The following is a 20764-nucleotide window of genomic DNA, read 5'->3' as shown; positions in this document are numbered from 1 at the left end:
GCATAGTAGGGGAAGGAAGATCGGGGACAGATATCATTGGGTCACATTCTCTGAATATATTACCCCAGAGTGTTCTTTTCAACAATTTTCAAGGTAAGGTGTTAATCTGACAGTTTTCAGAGAGAAAGATATTCACACTGCTAGAGGGGCCAGATGAGTTATATATTTAAAAATACAATGGTCAGTTAATTGGACCAACATAGGGGTTTGTTTTTTTTTTTCATTTTTGTTTTTGTTTTTTCTCATTGATATCTCAGCAAATGTCCTGTCAGATGCCAGAAGATAGTATAGGTGCATACTTCTTCCTTCCTTCCTTCCTTCCTTCCTTCCTTCCTTCCTTCCTTCCTTCCTTCCTTCCTTCCTTCCTTTCTTTCTTTCTTTCTTTCTTTTGTAGGAGGAATTGAACCCAATGTTACTTAACCAGTGAGCTATATCCCCAGCCCTTTTTTATATTTTTATTAGAGACAAAGTCTCACTGAGTTGCTTAGGGCCTCACTAGTTGCTGAGGCTGGGTTTGAACTCATAATCCTCCTGCTTTGGCCTCCCGAGTCACTGGGATTACAGCAATACACCACCCAGACCAGTTTAGAATTCTTGAGTAGTAAACTTTATACTTTAAATTCCATGGATGTGATGGGCGCAGTGGACACCCCTGTAATCCCAGTGACTCCAGAGATAGAGGCAGGAGGATCGCGAGTTCAAAGCCAGCCTCAGCAAAAGCAAGGCACTAAGCAACTCATTGAGACCCTATCTCTAAATAAAATACAAAATAGGGCTGAGAATGTGGCTTAGTGGTCGAGTGTCCCTGAGTTCAATCCCCTGTATGAAAAAAAAAATTCTATATGCTTTCAGGTGTTCATATGAAGCAGCATTTCAGATAAGCAAAGGCCAAGGAAATAGAGCATCCATGGATTCTTCCTGAAAAAGAAGTGTACAAGATATATAGCAGCCTACCAGATAAGGGAGTCCTGTTTGAGTGGACAGGCAAGACAGAGTCTGAAGAATTATAAATATAATTGTGAATAAGATAAATTATCATGAATATTTAAAAAATAACAATTACTGGATCTAAAATTCTAGATCATGTCATAGAAAGTTATAATAGAAGAGAAACTGTTAAATATGGATTCATTAGGAAGTCAATAGATACTGTTTAGTTCTCAACATTGACAAATATAATTTGAAATGGGTAAAATTTTGATGTTAATATTGTTAAATACAAAAATATTCTATAAGCCTTTGGAATTACTGTGGGTGGAGGGGACAAAGAAACAAAGGAAATATAGTCCACTGGCAAAAGAAAATGAATTGAAAACTAATTATATTAATAAAACTATCAAATATTGAGTGTCAGAGTAAGCTATGCAATTTACCTTATCTCCTTTTATTCTCTTTCTAGTCTCTGTGATAACTATGATCCAACTCAAAATCAGATCTACTTATGCATGAAATTAGGTCAGTTTTTATTGATACACCAGTAAGTAGAAGGATGGTTAAAAACGTGTGTTCTGATTCTCATTGATTAGTTTTAGCCACTAGTAATTTTGATCTGACAAAGATGCTGAGGCTGAATTCCAGTATAGCAGAAAAATCTGTCATGGACTATTAGTGATACCTATTTCCAGAAAAAGAGGGAGGATTTGTATCCAGTGTGCCACATTTTTACTACATCCATCACAATTGTAAAAGTAGATAATATACAATTATAACCAATAAGATTGAATGTATATCACATGAAAATGGAGCTAGAATAAATATATCTAAACAAAGAAATAGATTTAAAGGTCATTCAAAAATTCTATTCACATTTAAAATAAAGAATCAAAGAAAAGTAAAGAGTAGAATGAATGAGCAAGATAAATACCAAAAAGTATGCCAATGAAACAACAAGAAAACAGAAAATATAGCATGTATTACATACAAAAATTTATGAATTAAGACCACAACTAAGATGAAAGGCAGACATAATATTCTCCATTCTTAGAGAATATGAAATAAAAATAAATTATTTAATTGATGACATAGAAAATAAATTTAAAAGATTGAGTTTAAAAAATCACTAATTCAAGAAGTAAAAAATCCTGAAATTTCAGTAGTTTCTGAAGAGATTAAGTGCTGGTGGTGGAATGTACCCCGAGTCCCAGTTATTGAAGGCAAATCATAAAGAAATTAAAAGTTGCCACAAAATTTTATCTTTTATGGTATTTTTATAAGAAAAAAAATAATATATGATGTGACAAAAGCAGGATATAAAGTGTGCATATTATGATTATTATTTTACAACACAGACACACACATGCATGTGCTCAAAGACAATTCAACCTGCAGAAATATTTTCCTAAATGATTAGATTATATATGAATCTTTTTGCTTTTTCCATTTCTTCACCACTATGTATTGCTTCTATCATAATGAACAACAAGTAATGGTATTAAGCCAAGAAAAGTTAATTTTAGAGAAGCAGCTTTCCACCACCCCCCCCCCAGCTTAATGATGAAGAAAGTTTATTCTAACAAAAGAACAAAGGAAAAACAGCTAAACTGAAGCAATCAGTAAGAGAAAAGGGAAGGGGGAAGAGAGAGAAAAGGAAAGGGGGAAAAAGGGGAGGGGTGGGATTCCTGAGCTAAGGAACTTGAACCAAAAGTATCAGCAGGATGCTGCTAATGGAAGTTATCAGAATGTTATATAGAAAACTTGAAGGGGAAGTCTTCTACCAAGACTTCTGGCATAGAAGGAAGAATCAACTTGGCTCAGGAATGTCTTCCATAACAACTAATTCTCCTGGGTCACAGTCAAGACATAAGCTCCATGAGGGCAGGTGTCTTTGCTGACACTGTGGACTATCTTAGGACTGCATAGGACCAAGGCTCATTTGTTAAGAATGAAGATTTCCTCAAGAGCCACCCAGGCTCTGCCTCCAAAGTCTGTTGCCGTCAGTAATTAACAGTGCCTTGATCCACAGCAAGAACATTTTTCCAAGCTATAGATAGATAATACAAGTAGGTTTCAGAATAAATACATGGAATAAATACATCTAAACAAAGAAATAGACTTAAGCATCATTCAAAAATTCTATTCACATTCAAAATAAAGAATCAAAGAAAAGTAAAAAAGCAAAATGAATGAGCAAAATAAATACCAAAATATGCCAACAAAACAAGATAAAAACGGAAATTATGACATGTACAATATACAAAAATTCATGAACTAAGACCAAAACTAAGGTGAAAGGCAGACATAATATTCTCCATTCTTAGAGAATATAAAATGAAAATAAATTATTTAATTGATGATCAAAATCATCCTTGACAGGAAGGCACTATGATCTCAAATGAGCAATTCCACAAGGATACAAGCTAAATCCTTCATTTAGTTTTCAGAATATGTATTCCTTAGTTTCAAAGTAGAGGCCCATGTTGGCATAACCCAACCCTGGGAGCACCATTTCTAACTAAACTCCACAATCTTAGGCTGTGTGTGGAACCAAACTACCCAGAAATAGGGACGAGAACAATCTTCCTGCCAACCATGCTGGCCAGACCAGTTCTCAGCTGGCTTCGGAAACAAGATCTGGAAGCCAGGCTTTACAGCAAGCATTATTAAGTAAGAGATTATTGGAAAATACAAGGGACAAACAATAGGAAATCCTGTCCTATGAGACTGATCTAAAGGGACTGGGGGGACTACACTAAGGAGAAAGACCTGGAAAGTACAAGAGAACTGTCTTCAGAAAAGGGGGTTAGTTGTGTTCTGTTTGTTACTTCACTGAGTTTTATTGTGATCAATAAATGGAAAATTCTATGGATTTCAGCATTTTCTGAAAAGTAAAATATGCTTTTAGGTTCTAATCACATAGGAACAATTCCCCATAACAAGAATTGTGAACACTGCTAGGTGACATCTATTAGGATTATTCTAGAAGGGATTCCTGCATTATATGGTACATGACACCATCTTGACTTCTTACCTGGAGACTGTAGCCAATGGAGAGATTTTGTTAGTCTAGAAAACATTTTTAAATTAATTTTTTAAATGCCCTTGGGGAACAACCAGAGTAGTCCACAAAACCCACACCACACCACTCCTGGTCCTGAACCGAGCTGCTTCACATACTTAGGCTACCTGCTCACCTCCTAAGGGTGTTTGCATTTGCCTCATCTGCAAAGTCCACTCCAATTCTGAGATACCTTGGTCTGTGACTCAGCTTCAACCCTGAGCTCTCACAGAAATTTTCTATCATTATAAGATGGAAGAGATAGGAACTCGGCAATGACATAAATGAATTAGAATCTCTGATGAAGGCAGTGAGTCCAAACACTTTCAGGTTGTTCTCTTTCTCTATACAACTTTGGCCTGCCATACTATTCTTTTTCTCCCTCTCCCTTCTTAACCTTTCAATTCCATAGTTTTTTTTTCCCCTGAGCCTTTATGAACAGACTATTTAAGATGTAAAAATTTTCACTTAGGATTCAGAAGCTTTTATTATCATTACAGTCCAGAAAAGCAGCCTTCAGGTTGACTTGGCTTACTCATTTGAACCATCCCAAGGTTCTTGGTAGGGATCTGGCTCCTCACTCTTGTGGTTGGTGTAATGCTGCCATCTAGTGATTATTTAGATAAAGTGCCTGAGGCGTTGGCCTCCTCCCAGGCACAAAATGTTTTTAAATGTATATAACAGTGAAGTAGTCCTGCACCAGGCAGGGTCCACCTAATTGGGAGGATAAAACTGATATTCATGAAGACAGCTGTGTACTGAAAAAGGAAACTTATAATGAATATTAATATTAATCACAATGATCATTCATGATGTTTAATAATAATATCAATAGTGATTGAGTTATAATAATGATGCTCTGCAGGAAATATATATACATATATAATGACTTTCATATAATATCTTTAAATATCTTTCACATGAAGTAAATTATATGTATATAAAATTATATTTTTTTATTTCTTACATACATGACAATAATGGATATTATTCTAATCAAAACTCCACAAATAACAGTATCATATTCATTCTTTCCACATGAGGGATCAGACACAAAGAGGGCAAGCAGACTTCCCCCAGATTACATAGCTCATAAATAAAAGAGTGAGAATTTGAACCAGATCGGTGGCTCCAGATCTTCTAGATGATTCAGTCATGGAGCCTAGCAGCATTTCAGCAGTGTTCATCATAGAGAAGTTGGCCTGCTGGGAGATCCAGCCATTGAAACAACACAACAAAATCATGTGGAAGGTTGGTAGTGAAGGGTTCTATTTATCTAACTTGTTTGGAACAAGAGCCAGCCAGGAGTGGAAGGCTCGGGTAATAAGATGTAGCTGGAGGACAAGGACTGGTAGCAGCCAAGTTGGAAGTCAAGGCCCCCATTTAGCAGAGTAAGGAAGAGCTCTGGCTCTTGGATATGTTAAGTGCTCAGGGGAAATTCTCTTGAGGATCCTGAGACTTGGGTTGCTCACTCTTGGTCTAGCTAGCTTCAGGGACTGACCTGGGCATGCTGGTACCATTTCTGTTACTCTTACCAAAAGCCCAACTGCCTTTCCTGAAGTCCAGCCTCCCTTGTGATACACACTCATATGAGGGTGGGGGAGTGATAAATGATACACATTTGTTTTTGTCTGTTTGTTTAATAATCCATCATAGCCATCCTGAGCTAGGTGATTTCTCATCCTTTGTCTTTTTAAATTCCTACAACCCTAAGGGAATATTTAGAATTTGGAAGCCCAGTATCTAGGTGCTTAGGGTCTAGTTGCTGAAAAGGTGCTTTATAAGGAGCAAGAATTTTGAACCTCCTAAAGAAATTAACCCATCTGTAAATTGTCGCACATTTTGCTTGCTGAGTTTCTTAAAATAATTCAGATGCATGCATTCAACGCTTAGAGCAAACACAAAATAAAAAGCTTCATTCCTGACAGAACCATGCCCAACTCCACCATTTGATCTCACCACACAAGTGAGGTTATTAAAGCCTGATGGACTCACAGATTCTCTTAAGTCAGTTTCAGAGATTTGTTTGTTTTTGCTTTATAAATAGTTAATGAAAAGTAACAGTTATATGACAAATATACCCCTTTTAGAGGAGATTACTCCTTGTACTTTTTAGAGGCCTTTCATGTATATGGTTGTTTATTCTGTCCTCCATACATGAAGGGCTTCTGCATCCACAGCCCAACCACAGATCAAAAATATTTGGAGGAACAAAGCTTTTATAACTGATCATATACAACACATAACATTTACATTGTATTAGCTATTATAAATAATCTAAGAAGATTTAAATTACATGAAAAGCGATCCTAAAAACACAAAGTACACGTAGCAGGGCATGGTGGTACATGCCTGTAATCCCAGCAGCTCAGGAGGCTGAGGGAGGAGGATCACAAGTTCAAAGCCACCCTCAGAAAAAGTGAGGCGCTACGCAACTCAGTGAGACCCTGTCTCTAAATAAAATACAAAATAGGGCTCAGGATGTGGCTAAGTGGTCAAGTGCCCCTGAATTTAATCGCCAATAATTTCCCTCTCTCCCACAAAGAAAACCTAACTCAAAAAACAAAGAAGATATGTGTAGGTTATATGCTAACACTATGCCATTTTTTTAATATAAGGGACTTGAGCATCTGAGGATTTTGGAATTCTGGGAGAGGTCCTGGAACCAATCTCCTACCCATACCAGGGACATCTGTATTTGCATTTGAACCAGACTGTTATGGGCCACCCAGTCCATGGATGAATACTCTGTAACACATCATTTTATTCTAATATTCTAATTTATCATTTCATTTTTCATTGTAAGAAGGGGAATGGCAAACATGATATGTGAAGTTTATACTCCAGAATAAAAATTACTTAGATATTATCTGGAAAGGTGAAATAATAATGACATACTGGGAGTCCTTCAGTTTGTAGTGCAAATTTTATACCAAAACATAAAGAAAGAACAAGAGGTTGCAAAGTCTACCTTGCCATCCTCCAACAAGGGTTCAAGCATCCTGTTGGGTTTCTAATGCTATGTAGTATGGGGGTGGGGAGTGAAGAGTGGAAGTTAGTCCTGTCCTCTTCTCTCCTGTCTGCATACTGTACTGCAGAGGGGCTTTGGGAGTGAGTAGTAACAGGCAGCCAGGGGTCCTGAAGCTTGTATGATAAGCTTGCAAGATGGGGTTCATGTAGAAAATATTTGAAGACAGGGTGTCCACACTATAGGGTTGTGCCAAAATGACAGGGCCCGTTGCATAATACTTTAAAAAAATTATATTCTGCACTGAGCTTTTGAAAGTTTACTACCATCATCATCATTTATTTTTTCACAGAAGCACAAATTTTTCTCCTAACTCTGAAAGGATCTAGAAAGTTTTAATACTGATTGAGTTAAAATTATAATAAAAGCAGTAAAATCACATGTGTTGCACAAATTAAATATACATTTAATTTGTATATTTAAAATGTATTTATTTCTATAATAAATACACAATCAATAGTCTCTATTTTCTCTGACAATAAGTAAACAAGTCTATTACCCAAGTTAAATGTTCTGTACGTATTGCACATGTTAAAGGAATATCTTTGGGGTAGCTATTACCATGCACACAACTCAGTTTTATAATAATAAGTGCTTATTTTTGCAGACTTTTCACTTTTCTATGTCTTTGTTATAATCCCCATAACACATTGCTATTATTTTTGTTTATTCAATTATCTTCTTTGTGTGTGTGTGTGTGTGTGTGTGTGTGTGTGTACCAGGATTGAACCCAGAGTCACTTAACCACTAAGCCACATTCCCAGCCCTTTTTTATATTTTATTTCAAGAATGGTCTCACTGAGTTGCTTTAGGACCTCACTAAGTTGCTGAGGCTGTCTTTGAATTTTCGATTCTCCTGCCTTGACCTCCTGTGCCACTGGGATTACAGGCTTGTGCCACCACACCTGGCTTAGGAAAAGATTCTTATCTAAAATTTAGTAACAATTTAGTAAAAGGAAAAAGAATATGTAAATATACACACACATACAAATTTTAGTTTTTAACTGTTTTATTAGTGTAGCATTTAAGGCGTGTAAGGTCTCCTTCTGAATTTTCTTCCCCTTAGTAAAGAATCTGCTCACAACCATATTGTTATTGAGTTTTTTGTTTATTTGTTTGGAGGGGTGCCAGGAACTGAACTCAGGGACACTCAACCACTGAGCCACATCCCCAGCCCTATTTTGTATTTTATTTAGAGACAGGGTCTCACTGAATTCTTAGCACCTTGTTATTGAGGTTAGCTTTGAACTTGCGACTCTCCTGCCTCAGCCTCCCGAGCTGCTGGGATTACATGCATGCATGACCGTGCCTGGCTGTAATTTAGTTTTGAGAGAAGTTAGTTCCCCTTCCTTTAGTACATGCTTTCCTCTTTGTATTAGGAAACTAGAGATGCAGATTTACATGAACTCTTTAGCAACTAAGAGAGAAAGTAATGGAATTCCTTTATTCCTATGTGCTTGGCATTTGTGGAGGCTCTCTGACATGCCGGGCACCTAGGGGGTCCTGTTGGCAGCATGTTTTTATTTTACTGAACTCAAGGCCTCTTTCTTCTCACAGGCACCAGGGTGGACAGAACAAACAGCTGTCAGTCTGACAGCAGTGGGTTTCTGGAGGAGCCACCGGAAGCCCCACCCTTCCAGGTAGGAAGAGGGCCCTTATTGCTCACCCCACATGGTCCACTCTAACCTCACTCATGGCTAACTTAGAAGGAAAGATAAGTTTAAGGTGGCTGCCAGATTCAGAAGGGTTTGGAGGCACATGCCATGTGCAGTCAAGGGGCAGAGCATGATGGAGTCACTGTAGACGAGGTTCCAGAATATTCCACCTTTCCTTTTCATTTTTTTAATATATATTTTTTTAGTTGTAGATGGACACAATACCATCCCTTCTTTTTTTCCCCTTTATTTCTTCCTTTCTTTCCTTCTTTCTTTCTTCCTTTTTATGTGGTGCTGAGGATCGAACACAGTGCCTCCCGCATGCTAGGCAAGCGCTCTACCACTGAGCCACAACCCCAGCCCCATCCTTTTAACTTTTTTAATCAAGAAAGTGGAGCCTCATAAGCTGATGCTGGATGAAGCACTCACTGATGTAGACCTTGAGCCTGTAACTTTTGTCTCCTAACTTCGGAGTCAACCATGATGACACTTAAAACCTTACCCCTATTGCCTTCCCCGCCTCCTGACACCTTTCCCTTTGTCCCGGTTGCTCCTACAGATGCCTTCCTTCCCAAGCAGCCAGAGTCCTGCTGAGAACGGAGGCAGAAAGCCAGGGGATCAGAGCCACAGCTTAGTGTCATCCCAGGACTGTCAGCAAGAGTCAGAGAGGTCTGGTTCCAAGAGCATGGTGAGCACATCTTTTTCTAGCCCAGACTGGAGCATCTTGGAAGAAAAGGCTTCAGCATCTGTGGTGGAGGAAGAGCCTCAGCTTGAGGGACCACCAGAGCTGTTGATCCCAGACGCGACCCTGGCCAAGACTGCCACTGGGAAAGAACACCCAAGGGAAGTCGGCCATCTGTGGCAGCCCCCGCCAGTGTCCCATGCTGAATACGAAGGCCCTGGAGCCATGGTCACCTCCACATATTATGGCCCTCTGGGATTGGCCCACATCATAGAAGAGAAGGACAGGACTCTGGGGCCTGAGGGAACAGAGGAAGGGCTCGCACAAGGCCACCACTGTGAGTCTCAAAGTTTGCCTGGGATTCATCAGATTCAAGACAATTTCCCTCATGTGGACTTGGAGGCCCTAGGAGCAGAAGAGGGCAGCAAGTTCTGTCCCTACACCAGCCACACCTCACTAGTACAAGAGAGGCCACCACAGCAACTTCCTAAGCACAGAGAAGTCACATCCTGTTCAGTTGACCTTGGCCAAACATCTGACAGGTCTGTTTCCCACCTCAATAAACTGCCTGGAGATGTTCCCACTGACTCAAACGCTGGCCGCTCCCAGGCTGTGTGGGCCCAGATGTCCTCTAATCTGGTGTCAGCTGCTCACAGTGCCATGGCCTTGGGGACTGACTGTGGAAGCACAGATTTAGAATGCACTCTGTGTGACCCTCTGACTACCACAGGACCAAGACTAGGGACAGAATCGAGACAGGTCGCTGATGTTTCTGTTCAGACTTACACCTGTGAATCCCAGCCCTGGCGTTGCTGTTCATCCCCAAGTGACAAGGCCTTCGCTCAGAGGTCCCCGCCCCTCACCAAATCAGTCTCTCTGGACACGGGTTTCCCTAGTCTTTACCCAGTGGGCACCTGCCACACTACCCCCACCCTCTGCTGTGTTTGCTGTCATCACCATCCCCACTGCTGTGCAGAAAGGCCAAGCCCCGGCCCTGCAACTCCAGCCTGTAGGCACGGCCTGGGCTCACATGCAGATCACCCAGAAGCCCAGTTCACGAAGACCTTGAAAGCCCTTCAGGACGCCGCCATGAGGGAGCTTTGTTCTGTAAGTGTTTCCCCTGCAAAGATGAGAAGGCAAGTGCACCAAAGGCACCACTAATGCCTCAGGGATAAGGTCAAGGCTTCCTTCCTGAATGTGAGATCTTGGGGATGGCCCTCCTGATTTAAATCACGGGAACTATTTGTAGAGTACTTTATCATAGAGGGCATATTCTCCCAAATCTCTTCTTATTTCGTGCTTCTAATCAATCACCTTTTGAAGCAAGGAAGGCAGATTTTATGATTAGTCCTCATTTTACAGAAGGGAAAACTAAGGCATAATACAGTAAATACATATCCCCAAGATTGTCAGCATTCATGCACTCGCCTCATCTCCAGTTCAGTCTAGCTGAGAAGTTCTGGATCTTACATTTTTTCTTAGCTAAATAATCTTGCTCAAGCCATTTAATTTCTCTGGGTCCACCCTATCAAATAAGGAGATGAGGCAGTCTGCAGATATGGATTGTCTTATTATTAAATAAGCTTGTAAAGTACTCAGCACAGTCTGGTACAGAGAAGCTCTAGGTAATATTAGTTGGGTGTTCCTCTCATCTTCAGTTATTAATACTGTTTTACTTCTGCTCACCTCTTGAACCTAGAACTCCTCATGTCAGGTAGAAGGACTTTGGTCCACCCTTTCTAGGCTTGTTTCAAAGCAGACACTGGGGTTATTAGAAATTGATCAACCTTTTTGGGCCTTTGATTAGTCAACAGGTATTTAATGAGTCCTTCCATTGCCTTCTTTTCCACAGTCCTCAAGATATGAAATAATCTAGGCCCACCATTGATTCAAAAAATCAAGTCTCTCATACATGAAATTGCATACAGAAAGAGTTAAAAGAGGGACACAGACACTAGGATTGCAGCTATTCAAAGAAAATGAATAGAAATTGTGATTTACTGAGCATCTAGGGTTTGGTGTCTGCTAGGTTACCTTCCAATTCTTCAGTTCCATAAATATTTGTTGAGTACCTACGCTAACCATTTTAATGACTTTACGTCCTTTGACCTTGGATTCATACATACCATAAATATTTATTGGATTCCTAATATATTCCATGTCCTCTCTCTTTTATAGACCAGGAACTAGAACTGAGAGAGGTTATATAATTCTTCCAGCACTTCCAAACTACAAAGTGATAAATACAAATTCAAATTTGGAAGACATGAACGTTTTGGACATCCATTCCAAGCAAAGGTGTGTCCAACTCTAAAATATCTAAATATATATATAAGTAATGTTAACATTAGAAAGTGATTATTTGGAAGATAAAGCATATTTCTACATGATCTCTCAACAAATAGAAATAGCTATCAATGTGATGATAAAGAAAATAATTACATGAAAGTTGAAATAATTTGTGACATTATTCTTTCACATTTCAAAACTATCAGGAATTTGGAATATTTTTAAATGATACATGAATGAAGGTTATCTTCTTGTAAGAGAAAGTTTTATTCAAGCAATAAGATAGTACCTTATCTGTTCACATCCACCCTTGAAAACAATACAAATCACTTATTGATTGTGTTGAGAAGAGAGATTCCAAACATGTATCAATTGAGAAGCACTATCATTCAATTTATCACTTGATATTAAAGTCAGGTATCTGTGACAACAGATGAGTATAGATACTCAGTTAGACTATCCTTCATTCAGTGATTTGACCACAATTGAACAAAGGGGAAAAAAAAGGTAACCCAGTCTCCCATGGCACAAACAAAAGTGTCCAGCTGCAGGAGGTTATTTGACATGGTTGAGTCAATGAATACATAAGCCCCAGAGTCTAGAGCAGCTAATGGGTGGGCTTGACACAAGTTCTAGAAGGATACCTACTTCATAAGGCAAGCCCTGGCATCCAGGAGCACAGCAGATCAAGTAGCCCAGCCTGGTCAGACCATTGCTACTGAAGGCTTGGAGCATATAGGGTATTGGAGGTGTCCTCAGAAATTTGTAGGAGCATGATTCTGAGGACTGAGAGAGAAAGTGGGCATCTGGCACTAGGGAGCATATAAGCAGGTAGAAGGACTACAGTTTCTGGAAGGCAGAACACAGACAGACACAGCCCTGGAGAAACTTGGGCTCAGGAACCCAGAGCCAGGTACTAGGCAAGGATGCTATTTAGACAGGAGACTAACGTAGGTCTAGGGGTGACCCTGAGTCTAGACCAGAGGTCTTCCCTTTCTTCCTACTTTAGATGGGCCTGCATAGTCCCATCTGGGTGGAACAACTTGTCATCTAGAAATAGATGCTCCTACTGGGTTGACCCTATGACATATCAGCATTTCTGCTGAAAATAGAGAGGCTTTGTGGCCCATAATGCAAAGTGGACATCCTCAGATGGCTATGTAGGTTTTAAACAAGCAGGAGTTGGAATGAATGTGCGTGCCACCAGCCCACGGTTTAAGATACCTTGTCCCATACTGCCTTAGCCTTCTCCCCTTCTAGAGCTTGCAATTATACAAAAAAGTACTTTTACCAAATTAATTTGGTATTATATACCTACTTAAATGAGTACTATATAGAGTTTTAGTAGATGTTAATGTTTATCTTTATTTAGATCCAAGGAACCAGAAACACACATTCAAAGGAAACAATCAAAACACATGTACATGTGTATTTGTGCTTGTAAGCAGACATACATACATGCCTACACACACACACACACACACACACACACACACACAGGAGAACAAGTGAAAATAAGGGATTGCATTCCTCGGTGAGCCCAGAGGCCACACAAAGAAACTTAAAGAACAAAGAGGAAAAAGGTGCGTAATACAGCAACATCTGCCACCTTGAGAGTGAGCCTGGGTTTATAAGGCCTGAAAAATATTCCAGAGAAAAATGACTTTAAGTTAAATGCTGTGTGTTGGCAAGGGTTAGGAAAGATATTTAGGAGAAAATTAACTAGAAAATGCGTCTTGGAGCAAATGAAGATTATAGGCAGGCATGGATATCTCCTTTTACATAACAGGAATTCCAAACAAAAGTTAAAACTAAGAGCAATTTTAGGTAAAACATATGACACAGAGAAACACCTCCAGCTTATCCAGTGGTTTCACTGCAGAGAAACACATGGCCATTTTTGTGGTCTTCTGGGATATCTAAAATAAAGGTTTGCTGATACGAATAAATTCTTAGAAGTGAATGCACAGTGGACATCCTCAGATGGCTATGTAGGTTTTAAACAAGCAGGAGTTGGAATGAGTGTGCGTGCCACCAGCTCACGGTTACAGGCCTGAGCCTGTTTTAATGGGTTTGGGTCAGTAGAGCAGAACTTGTATTAGATTAGGGTTTAACCTTATGACCTTAAATTGGAAAGAAAAAAAAAAAGCCAAGTGTGGTGGCTTAGGCCTGTAATCCCAGCAGCTCAGGAGGCTGAGGCAGGAGAATCATGAGTTCAAAGCCAGCCTCAACAATAGCAAGGCACTAAGCAACTCAGTGAGACCCTGTCTCTCAATAAAATACAAAATAGGTCTGGGAATGTGGCTCAGTCATTGAGTGCTCCTGAGTTCAATCCCGGTACCAGACACCCCCCCAAAAGAGTACAAAATACATTCTTCCTTGCATAAAGTTTCCTTCCTTGCAAACTGTTTCCTTATCTGTTCTAGGGCTAAAATGTATTTTCTTTGTGTTTCCAAATGACCAGAAGATGGCAGCCTTTCAGAATCTTCCACATCACTGAGGGGAATGTGAACATTCCATTGGTTATTTCCAAATCCAACCCCACACCATCCAATCATGAAGGGTCACCCTGAAAGATCTAGATGGAGCATAAAACCCAATGTTTATGATGTCCAGCCAACTTGAGTAACATCTTTTGAAGGGTCTAATCTGACTGTCCCCAGAACTTTCAGGTGAATTTGAACCAGCTGGCCAGTCTTGGATATTGTATAGGAGTACACTTGAACCACTTAATCAACTCCTTCCTGAGGGACAGATAATTTCTCCACCTGTCTAGCTACTCCATAGGCCCTGTTGTGACCCAGTCAGGTACCAAGAAGAAAAGAGATGAATCTGGAGGCTTGGGTTTGAAATCTGGCTGCCATTTTTTTGATCACAAAGTTATTAACCATTATTTTTCAGAACGTGTGTCTGTGAAGGAAGCCCTCATGGTCTCCAGGATATTTTCTGGCTTTAAAGGCCATAATATGATCATCTTCCAAGCACTCTTGCCAATATCAATAATGCTTCAGAGTTTCCTTATTGCTGGTTCACATACACTCGGACTGAGGCAGTTAAATGGTGCATTAAAAAATTATAAAATTTGGAGGATAAACTCAAAACTTAACTCTCAAAGCAAAAAGAAAGTATTATCATTATGACAGTTCTGAAAAGAACAATCATAGGACTGCCAGGATCTTGGCCATGTGGTTTTTGGGGAGAAGGATAAGAAATATGGAACTTCCTAGAAACAGGACTGGAGGAATTAGCCTAGGTATAAGGTTTGTCTCTGTGGAGGGGTGAGAAGAAAATGTTAAATGGGCTTGCTAGCCATGTCAGATTCCTCTAAAGAGTGTCTCAAAGGCCCACATCAGGCTCTCTGCTTCCATTCCATTGGCTGTCCTATCTGCAAGGGACGCTGGGAAATGTAGTTCTTCAGCTAGACACATTGCTGCCCCTAAGTAGAATTATGTTAATGAGAAGGGAAAAAGTGAGCAGGCAGCTAGGCACAGTGATGGGGTCTGGGGAACCTGGTAGAGATAACTTTAAGGTCCAATAAGCATTAACCTCATCCAGAGTTGGGTAGGTAATGATCCTAGGGTCCTGGGTCCTGGGTTTATTCAAAGCATGATCCAACCAGATTGCAAAATGAGGGAGACAGCTGGGTAAAAACTCAGCATATCAGAGTGTCCCACAAATGGACAGAGCTTGAGTGTGTCAAAGATACACAGCAGACAGAAGTCAGAGCAGTGAAAAGAGATTTTGTTCAACTGCTGGTGGTAGGGGAAAGAACTGAACTCCATTCTGATTTGCACACAGATCATTTAGGCATTTTAAAGAAAGTAAGAGAAAGGGAAGAAGAGGAGCTTAATAGAGTCAGAGATGAGAAAACTTACAAAAGGTTGGTCAGTGTAAATGCTGTTCAGCCAGCTGACAGGTACCAAAACTAGGATTCTACCCTCCCACAGAGTCTGGGCAATAGTCCCTAGCCTTCCAGATGAGTATGTCTCAAAGGAATGGTTCTTGGGTCCTTGAGAAAGGCAATTCTGAGTTGTAAGAGGTATACATTCACAATTTTAAGCCCCTTTTAGTAAATGATGTAAGAAAGGTAGGTCAGGGGTCTATGCCAGGTTTTGGCTAAAGCAAACTATAAAAAAGCCCTGAGCTTTTTTTAGGCAGGCATTTTAATTAGGGGCTGGAGCTAAGCATTCTAGGAACAGAGTCTTGTTATACTAGAAGCCATGCTAGAGTTTGATTAAGTATCTTAACACAGGTCAGAGTTGTTAGGTGGAGAGAATTCTGCAATTTCAGGTGCTGCAGGAATATGTTTAAATTAGGAAACCAAGGCAAAGGCACAGTTCTAGATAGAATGTAAAATTTGAAGGATGATTCACATTAGAAGTAATGGAAAGCAAGGTGGAGAGTGTAGATGGAGCTCAATTCCAGATTCCAACTCCCAGAAAGGATGGGATGCCCAACCTTTGGCTGTCTTATTCTAGGTGGGCTTGTTAGCTGGGTGGAGCTGATGCTGCAGATCTCAACCTCCAGGAAGGTGGCTAAGCAGGGCTATGACTCATTAAAAATATATTCTAAGCAGATTTTCTTTAATCAAGCACACACCATCTAAGCAGATGTGCTCAGTGTTCTTGGTACTCAGCACCAAAGTTAAACAAAATTAAATGAGAGATTCAATTTTTCTAAGCACAAGCCCTCTGGCTGGCCTCCCCCATCTCTTCTCTCCATGTCTTTGCAGCCCCACATCACCCAGTCTCTTTGAGAGGTAATGATTGCCACTCAAGGGCTGCCCAAGAACCTCTGCCTTCCTGTTTCAGCTAACTATGGGCCCTAGTTACTTCCTGAGGCCCAAGGCTGGGTCTCCCTATTCTCTTCCTCGTATATTAACAGGAGAACTTTGATCCCCAGTGGAAAGGAGACCCATTCCCTTCTCTGGGTGAGCTTTTCCAGTGCATCAGAAAGGACACCTTTCTCAGCTCTTTCTAATCGTTCTCAGTGCACAGTCCTCGAGATGGAAGCCATGAAGACTGTATGCCAGAGTTTCCGGGAGCATTTAGAGGAAATTGAGCAGCACCTCACAGGACAGCAGGCACTTTTTTCCAGGGACATGTCGGAGGAGGAAAGGTAATTATTTGAGGGAGTCATAAAAGTAAGTACCAGACCACACACCTGGAGCAAGGGAAGGTAATCAGGGCAGGACAGGACTGGTGAGCACCCTGGAGCAGGGCTAATGAGAAACGGGCCAGGTTTTCCTTTACTTTCATGGTCTTGTTTTTGCTTTCTCAGTGGGAGATCTGTGAGAGTCATTTGCTGGATGGGAACATTTACTCTTTAAGGCCAGGGTTATATGAGAAGGTCAGAAGAAAGGCAGTGGGCTGGGAGGAGGGGGATTATCCGCAGGAAATCTTCAGGGGATGTGAATAGGGTTCATGCAAATGCAAATGTGTCCAGATTATTAGAGTTTTGAAAATCTGCATTATTTTCACATGGATTAAAAATATGTCCCAAATCTCTCAAAAACAGAAAGATCAGTAGAGGCCAGTCAGAGGCTCTAAGGGGAGGTGGAGAGGGAGGAAAAGTGAAGTACTGGGGACTGAAATGGAACAAATTATTTTATATCAAAATGATTTTATATGGGGCTGGGGTTGTGGCTCAGTGGTAACGTGCTTGCCTAGCATGTGTGAGGTACTGGGTTCGATTCTCAGCACCACATATAAATACATAAAATAAAGGTCCATCAACAACTTAAAAAATATTTTTAAAAAAGAATTTAAAAAATGATTTTATACCAAAATGAACCTTACCATGATATATGACTATAATGTACTAATAAAACATTTTCTTAAAAATATGTCCCCAAAGCAGAGGCATTGTTCATTGCCTGAACAATAGGATAGGGGTAGGATTTAACTGTACAGGGCCATGAGGGTTCTTTTTGGGGAGATGGTACATGAACTGGATGATGGTAATAGTTGCTCACCTTGTTAAATTTATTGCAAATCAGGTAAACTTTAAAACAGTAAACTTTATGATAGGTAAATTATACTATCATGGAGTTGTTTTAAAGAAAAAAAAAAAAAGGATGAGAATACAGCTTAGTGGAAGAGCATGTGCCTAGCATGCATAAGGCCCTGGGTTCAATCCTCAGCACTCCTACCCGCCTAATGCCCCAGAAAAAAGCAACCTTCCTGAAGAATATATCTGTTTCTGTAACTGAATCAAATAGAGAAGGCGACGACATTGTCTTTTCAGAAATTTCAAAGACAGGCCAGGCATGGCAGCACATGCCTATAATCTGTAATCTCCGCTCAGGAGGCTGAGATAGGAGGATCCCAAGTTCAAAGACAGCCTCGGCAAAAGCTAAGTGCTAAGCAACTCAGTGAGACCCTGTCTCTAAATAGAAAAACAAAATAGGGCTGGGGGTATGGCTCAGTGGTCAGATGCCCTTGAGTTCAATCCCCTATACCCTGCCAAAAAAAGAAATTTCCAAGACAGGACCAACATTTTGAGAGGGACAATGTAAGACTGCCCTTAGAGGTGATCATTAAATTTGGTTATTTTCTGTTATTTATCTACAGGGAAGAGGCTGAACAACTTCAAACTTTGCGTGAGGCCCTGAGGCAGCAAGTAGAAGAGCTGGAGTTTCAGTTAGGAGACCGGGCTCAGCAAATCAGAGAAGGACTTCTATTGGTATGGAGCAATGGGGGCAGAGTGTGACTGTGTCCAACCTGCCAGAGGAGGAGGGCATTCATTGAGAACCCGATTTTGCCGTCATTTCAGATTCCAGGATGATGTGCCCACACCTCATTTCAGGAACAAAGTACCTTGGGAACTCAGTTCCCCTAACTGCCATCTTCAGCATCCCCACTGCCCCATAAATAAGAGGGAAGTGCTATCACCCATTTTCCAATTAAGAACAAGAATCACGGACATGGTGCAACTTACTCTTGAGCCAATTGAAACTAAGTACTACCATAATGTGCTGCTGGCTCAAAGAGCCCATTCTAGAAAATTTATACCTCATAAATGCCTCTCTCCCAAGTGAGTGAGCTATTTGGTACAAATACTATACATTGTCCACTCTTTTTATTCTTGTTTCCCTTCAGCAGCTGGAGTTTCTCACGGTGGAGCCTCCTGAACACTATACACACCTGCAGCAGCATAACTGGACAGAAGAAAACAGTAGCCAGACTTCAAGTGCTAACACCCACACAGCCATGGACGATGGCCAGCAGCCTTCCTGCTCAGATGTGGTCCAGTTGGCTGCCCTTGATTTATCAGCCAAGGAGACCAGAACAGAGATGTCTCCCCCATCACCAGCTCCAGAGGAGTCTGGTCCAGCCCCTCCATCAAGTTGTTCTGAGGGAGAAAAAGATACAAATACCTTCCTCTAGTTCCAAGTGGATTTGGTGTACAATGTAAGAGCTCACAACAGCTGTAGCAAGGAGATCTAAATTTCCCCTCCAGAATTGCCTCCCAACCCTTCATCACCTATATCTTTTTGTTTGTTTGTTTGTTTTCATATTCTGCTCTATGATTAAACTCAAAGCAATTTGGAATACTACGTACTCATTGATTATGGAGTAATTAATCACCTACTATGTACCTGACCCAGGCTATACAGTGGTAACCAAGCGGTGTACAGTCTTTGCCCTGCTAGACCTTACTGCCTGATGGGGGAGAGAGAATATAAACACACACATGTATTCGTCATTAAAAGCTGGGTAAGTGCTTTGAAGAAAATTACCAGATTTTAAGAAAGAGGACACATTGGAGAGTCTGATTCAGATTAGGTGTTCAAAGGCCTGGTTGGGGAAGTGACAAAGGTGAGGGAAAGAGAATCCAGAAGGCAGAAGTACCAGGGCACCCAAAGGGCCTGAGTCAGTCAGCCAATGAAGTGCAGATGAAGCATGTACAGTGTGCCAGGGACCCTTTATGCAAGAGGCAGCCAGGAGCAAGACAGAATGACTACATTGCATGAGTCAGGTGAAGATTGCAAACAACAACCACGGACAACTCAGTGAGCTAATTTCAGTACTGACAATATGGTGGAGAAGCCTGTGTGTGATGTGGCAGAGGGTGACGTGGAGTGAGAAGTGTTTGACATTAACTTGTTCCAGAGACACTGACTCTCTATGGAATGGGGAACACATGGAGAATGGAATGGGCAAGGAACATGTCATGGAAAAATAATGCCCTGGGGGAAGTTTATAATTTGTAGAAGAGAATGGACAGGCAGAGGTCACCCGCTAGCAAAGGAATTAGGACACTGTTTTGAAACTGGCCATCGCCAGAACCAGCCTCACCACCTGCTTCCACTCCTCATCCTCCTTGCATTTTGGAAACTCTTTGACTTTTTATTCCCAACTTCCCTGGGGAGTACCCCTTGATTCCTCCACCGACTGTACTTCCTCAGAATGTGGAAGCTCCCATCCTCTCCTTAATTCTCCTTTTCCCTTCATACCGCTCCCCTCCATATACACGTCCCCTCTGTAGTCCTCCATGCCCCCAGTTCCCACCTATCTCCGGAATCCCAGTCCAGCATCTTCTATTTCCCTGCCACACAGACTCTAAGCCACCATTTTGCCTTATCTTCTCTTGTCTTTGTCCCTGTTACCTCAGAATCTGTCACCATGTCATTGCTGAGTTTCCCACCACAATGTGGTCTCCAGAAGTCCCTTCAGAACCTGGTGACAGCACAAGGCAGTGGCCTTCTATGTAACCCTAGCTTCTTTCTCCCTGAACCACACTGGCCTCTGCCTGGTTGGTCCCCCTCAGGCACCACTTGGGCCATATTTCCTTGATTAAGGTGAGTACCAGGAAGTACTTTTAGGATATCCCAGAGAAGTGAAGAGAAATCACTAGATCATATCACCCCCACCCGCGCCGTCTTCCACCAAAATGTGTCTTTGCCCCAGAAGCAGCAAGCCTCTGCTCTTGTCTCCCATTGCATCGCCTCCCTGTGCCATGTCCCTCTTTTGGTTCCTGCATTCTGGTTCTATCTCTAGTCACAATTGCATTTGTACCTACCAAATGGCTTTTCTTTCTGAACTTCTTAAAATCTTCACCTGGATCAGGCTTTAGGCCTCCATTTTCCAGGACACTTTGAGTTTGCCTGTGAT

General features: G+C 41.1%; 1 protein-coding gene across 1 annotated transcript in view; it reads left to right on the top strand.

Annotated features, from left to right (window-relative positions):
• ITPRID1 (ITPR interacting domain containing 1) overlaps nt 1–19036 on the top strand; it is a gene marked incomplete at both ends in the record, with an annotated part of 91885 nt that extends 72849 nt beyond the window's left edge. The window contains 5 exons of the mRNA XM_081288179.1: nt 8580–8662; nt 9237–10466; nt 16639–16766; nt 18221–18332; nt 18749–19036. Coding sequence (XP_081144305.1) covers nt 8580–8662; nt 9237–10466; nt 16639–16766; nt 18221–18332; nt 18749–19036 — 1841 coding nt within the window. The remainder of the gene's footprint in view (nt 1–8579; nt 8663–9236; nt 10467–16638; nt 16767–18220; nt 18333–18748) is intronic.
• Nucleotides 19037–20764: the final 1728 nt, after the last annotated feature.

Source organism: Spermophilus citellus, assembly GCF_964194105.1.
Source record: "Spermophilus citellus genome assembly, chromosome: 3".
Classification (NCBI taxonomy): domain Eukaryota; kingdom Metazoa; phylum Chordata; class Mammalia; order Rodentia; family Sciuridae; genus Spermophilus; species Spermophilus citellus.
This window is presented reverse-complemented; position numbering and strand designations above follow the sequence as displayed.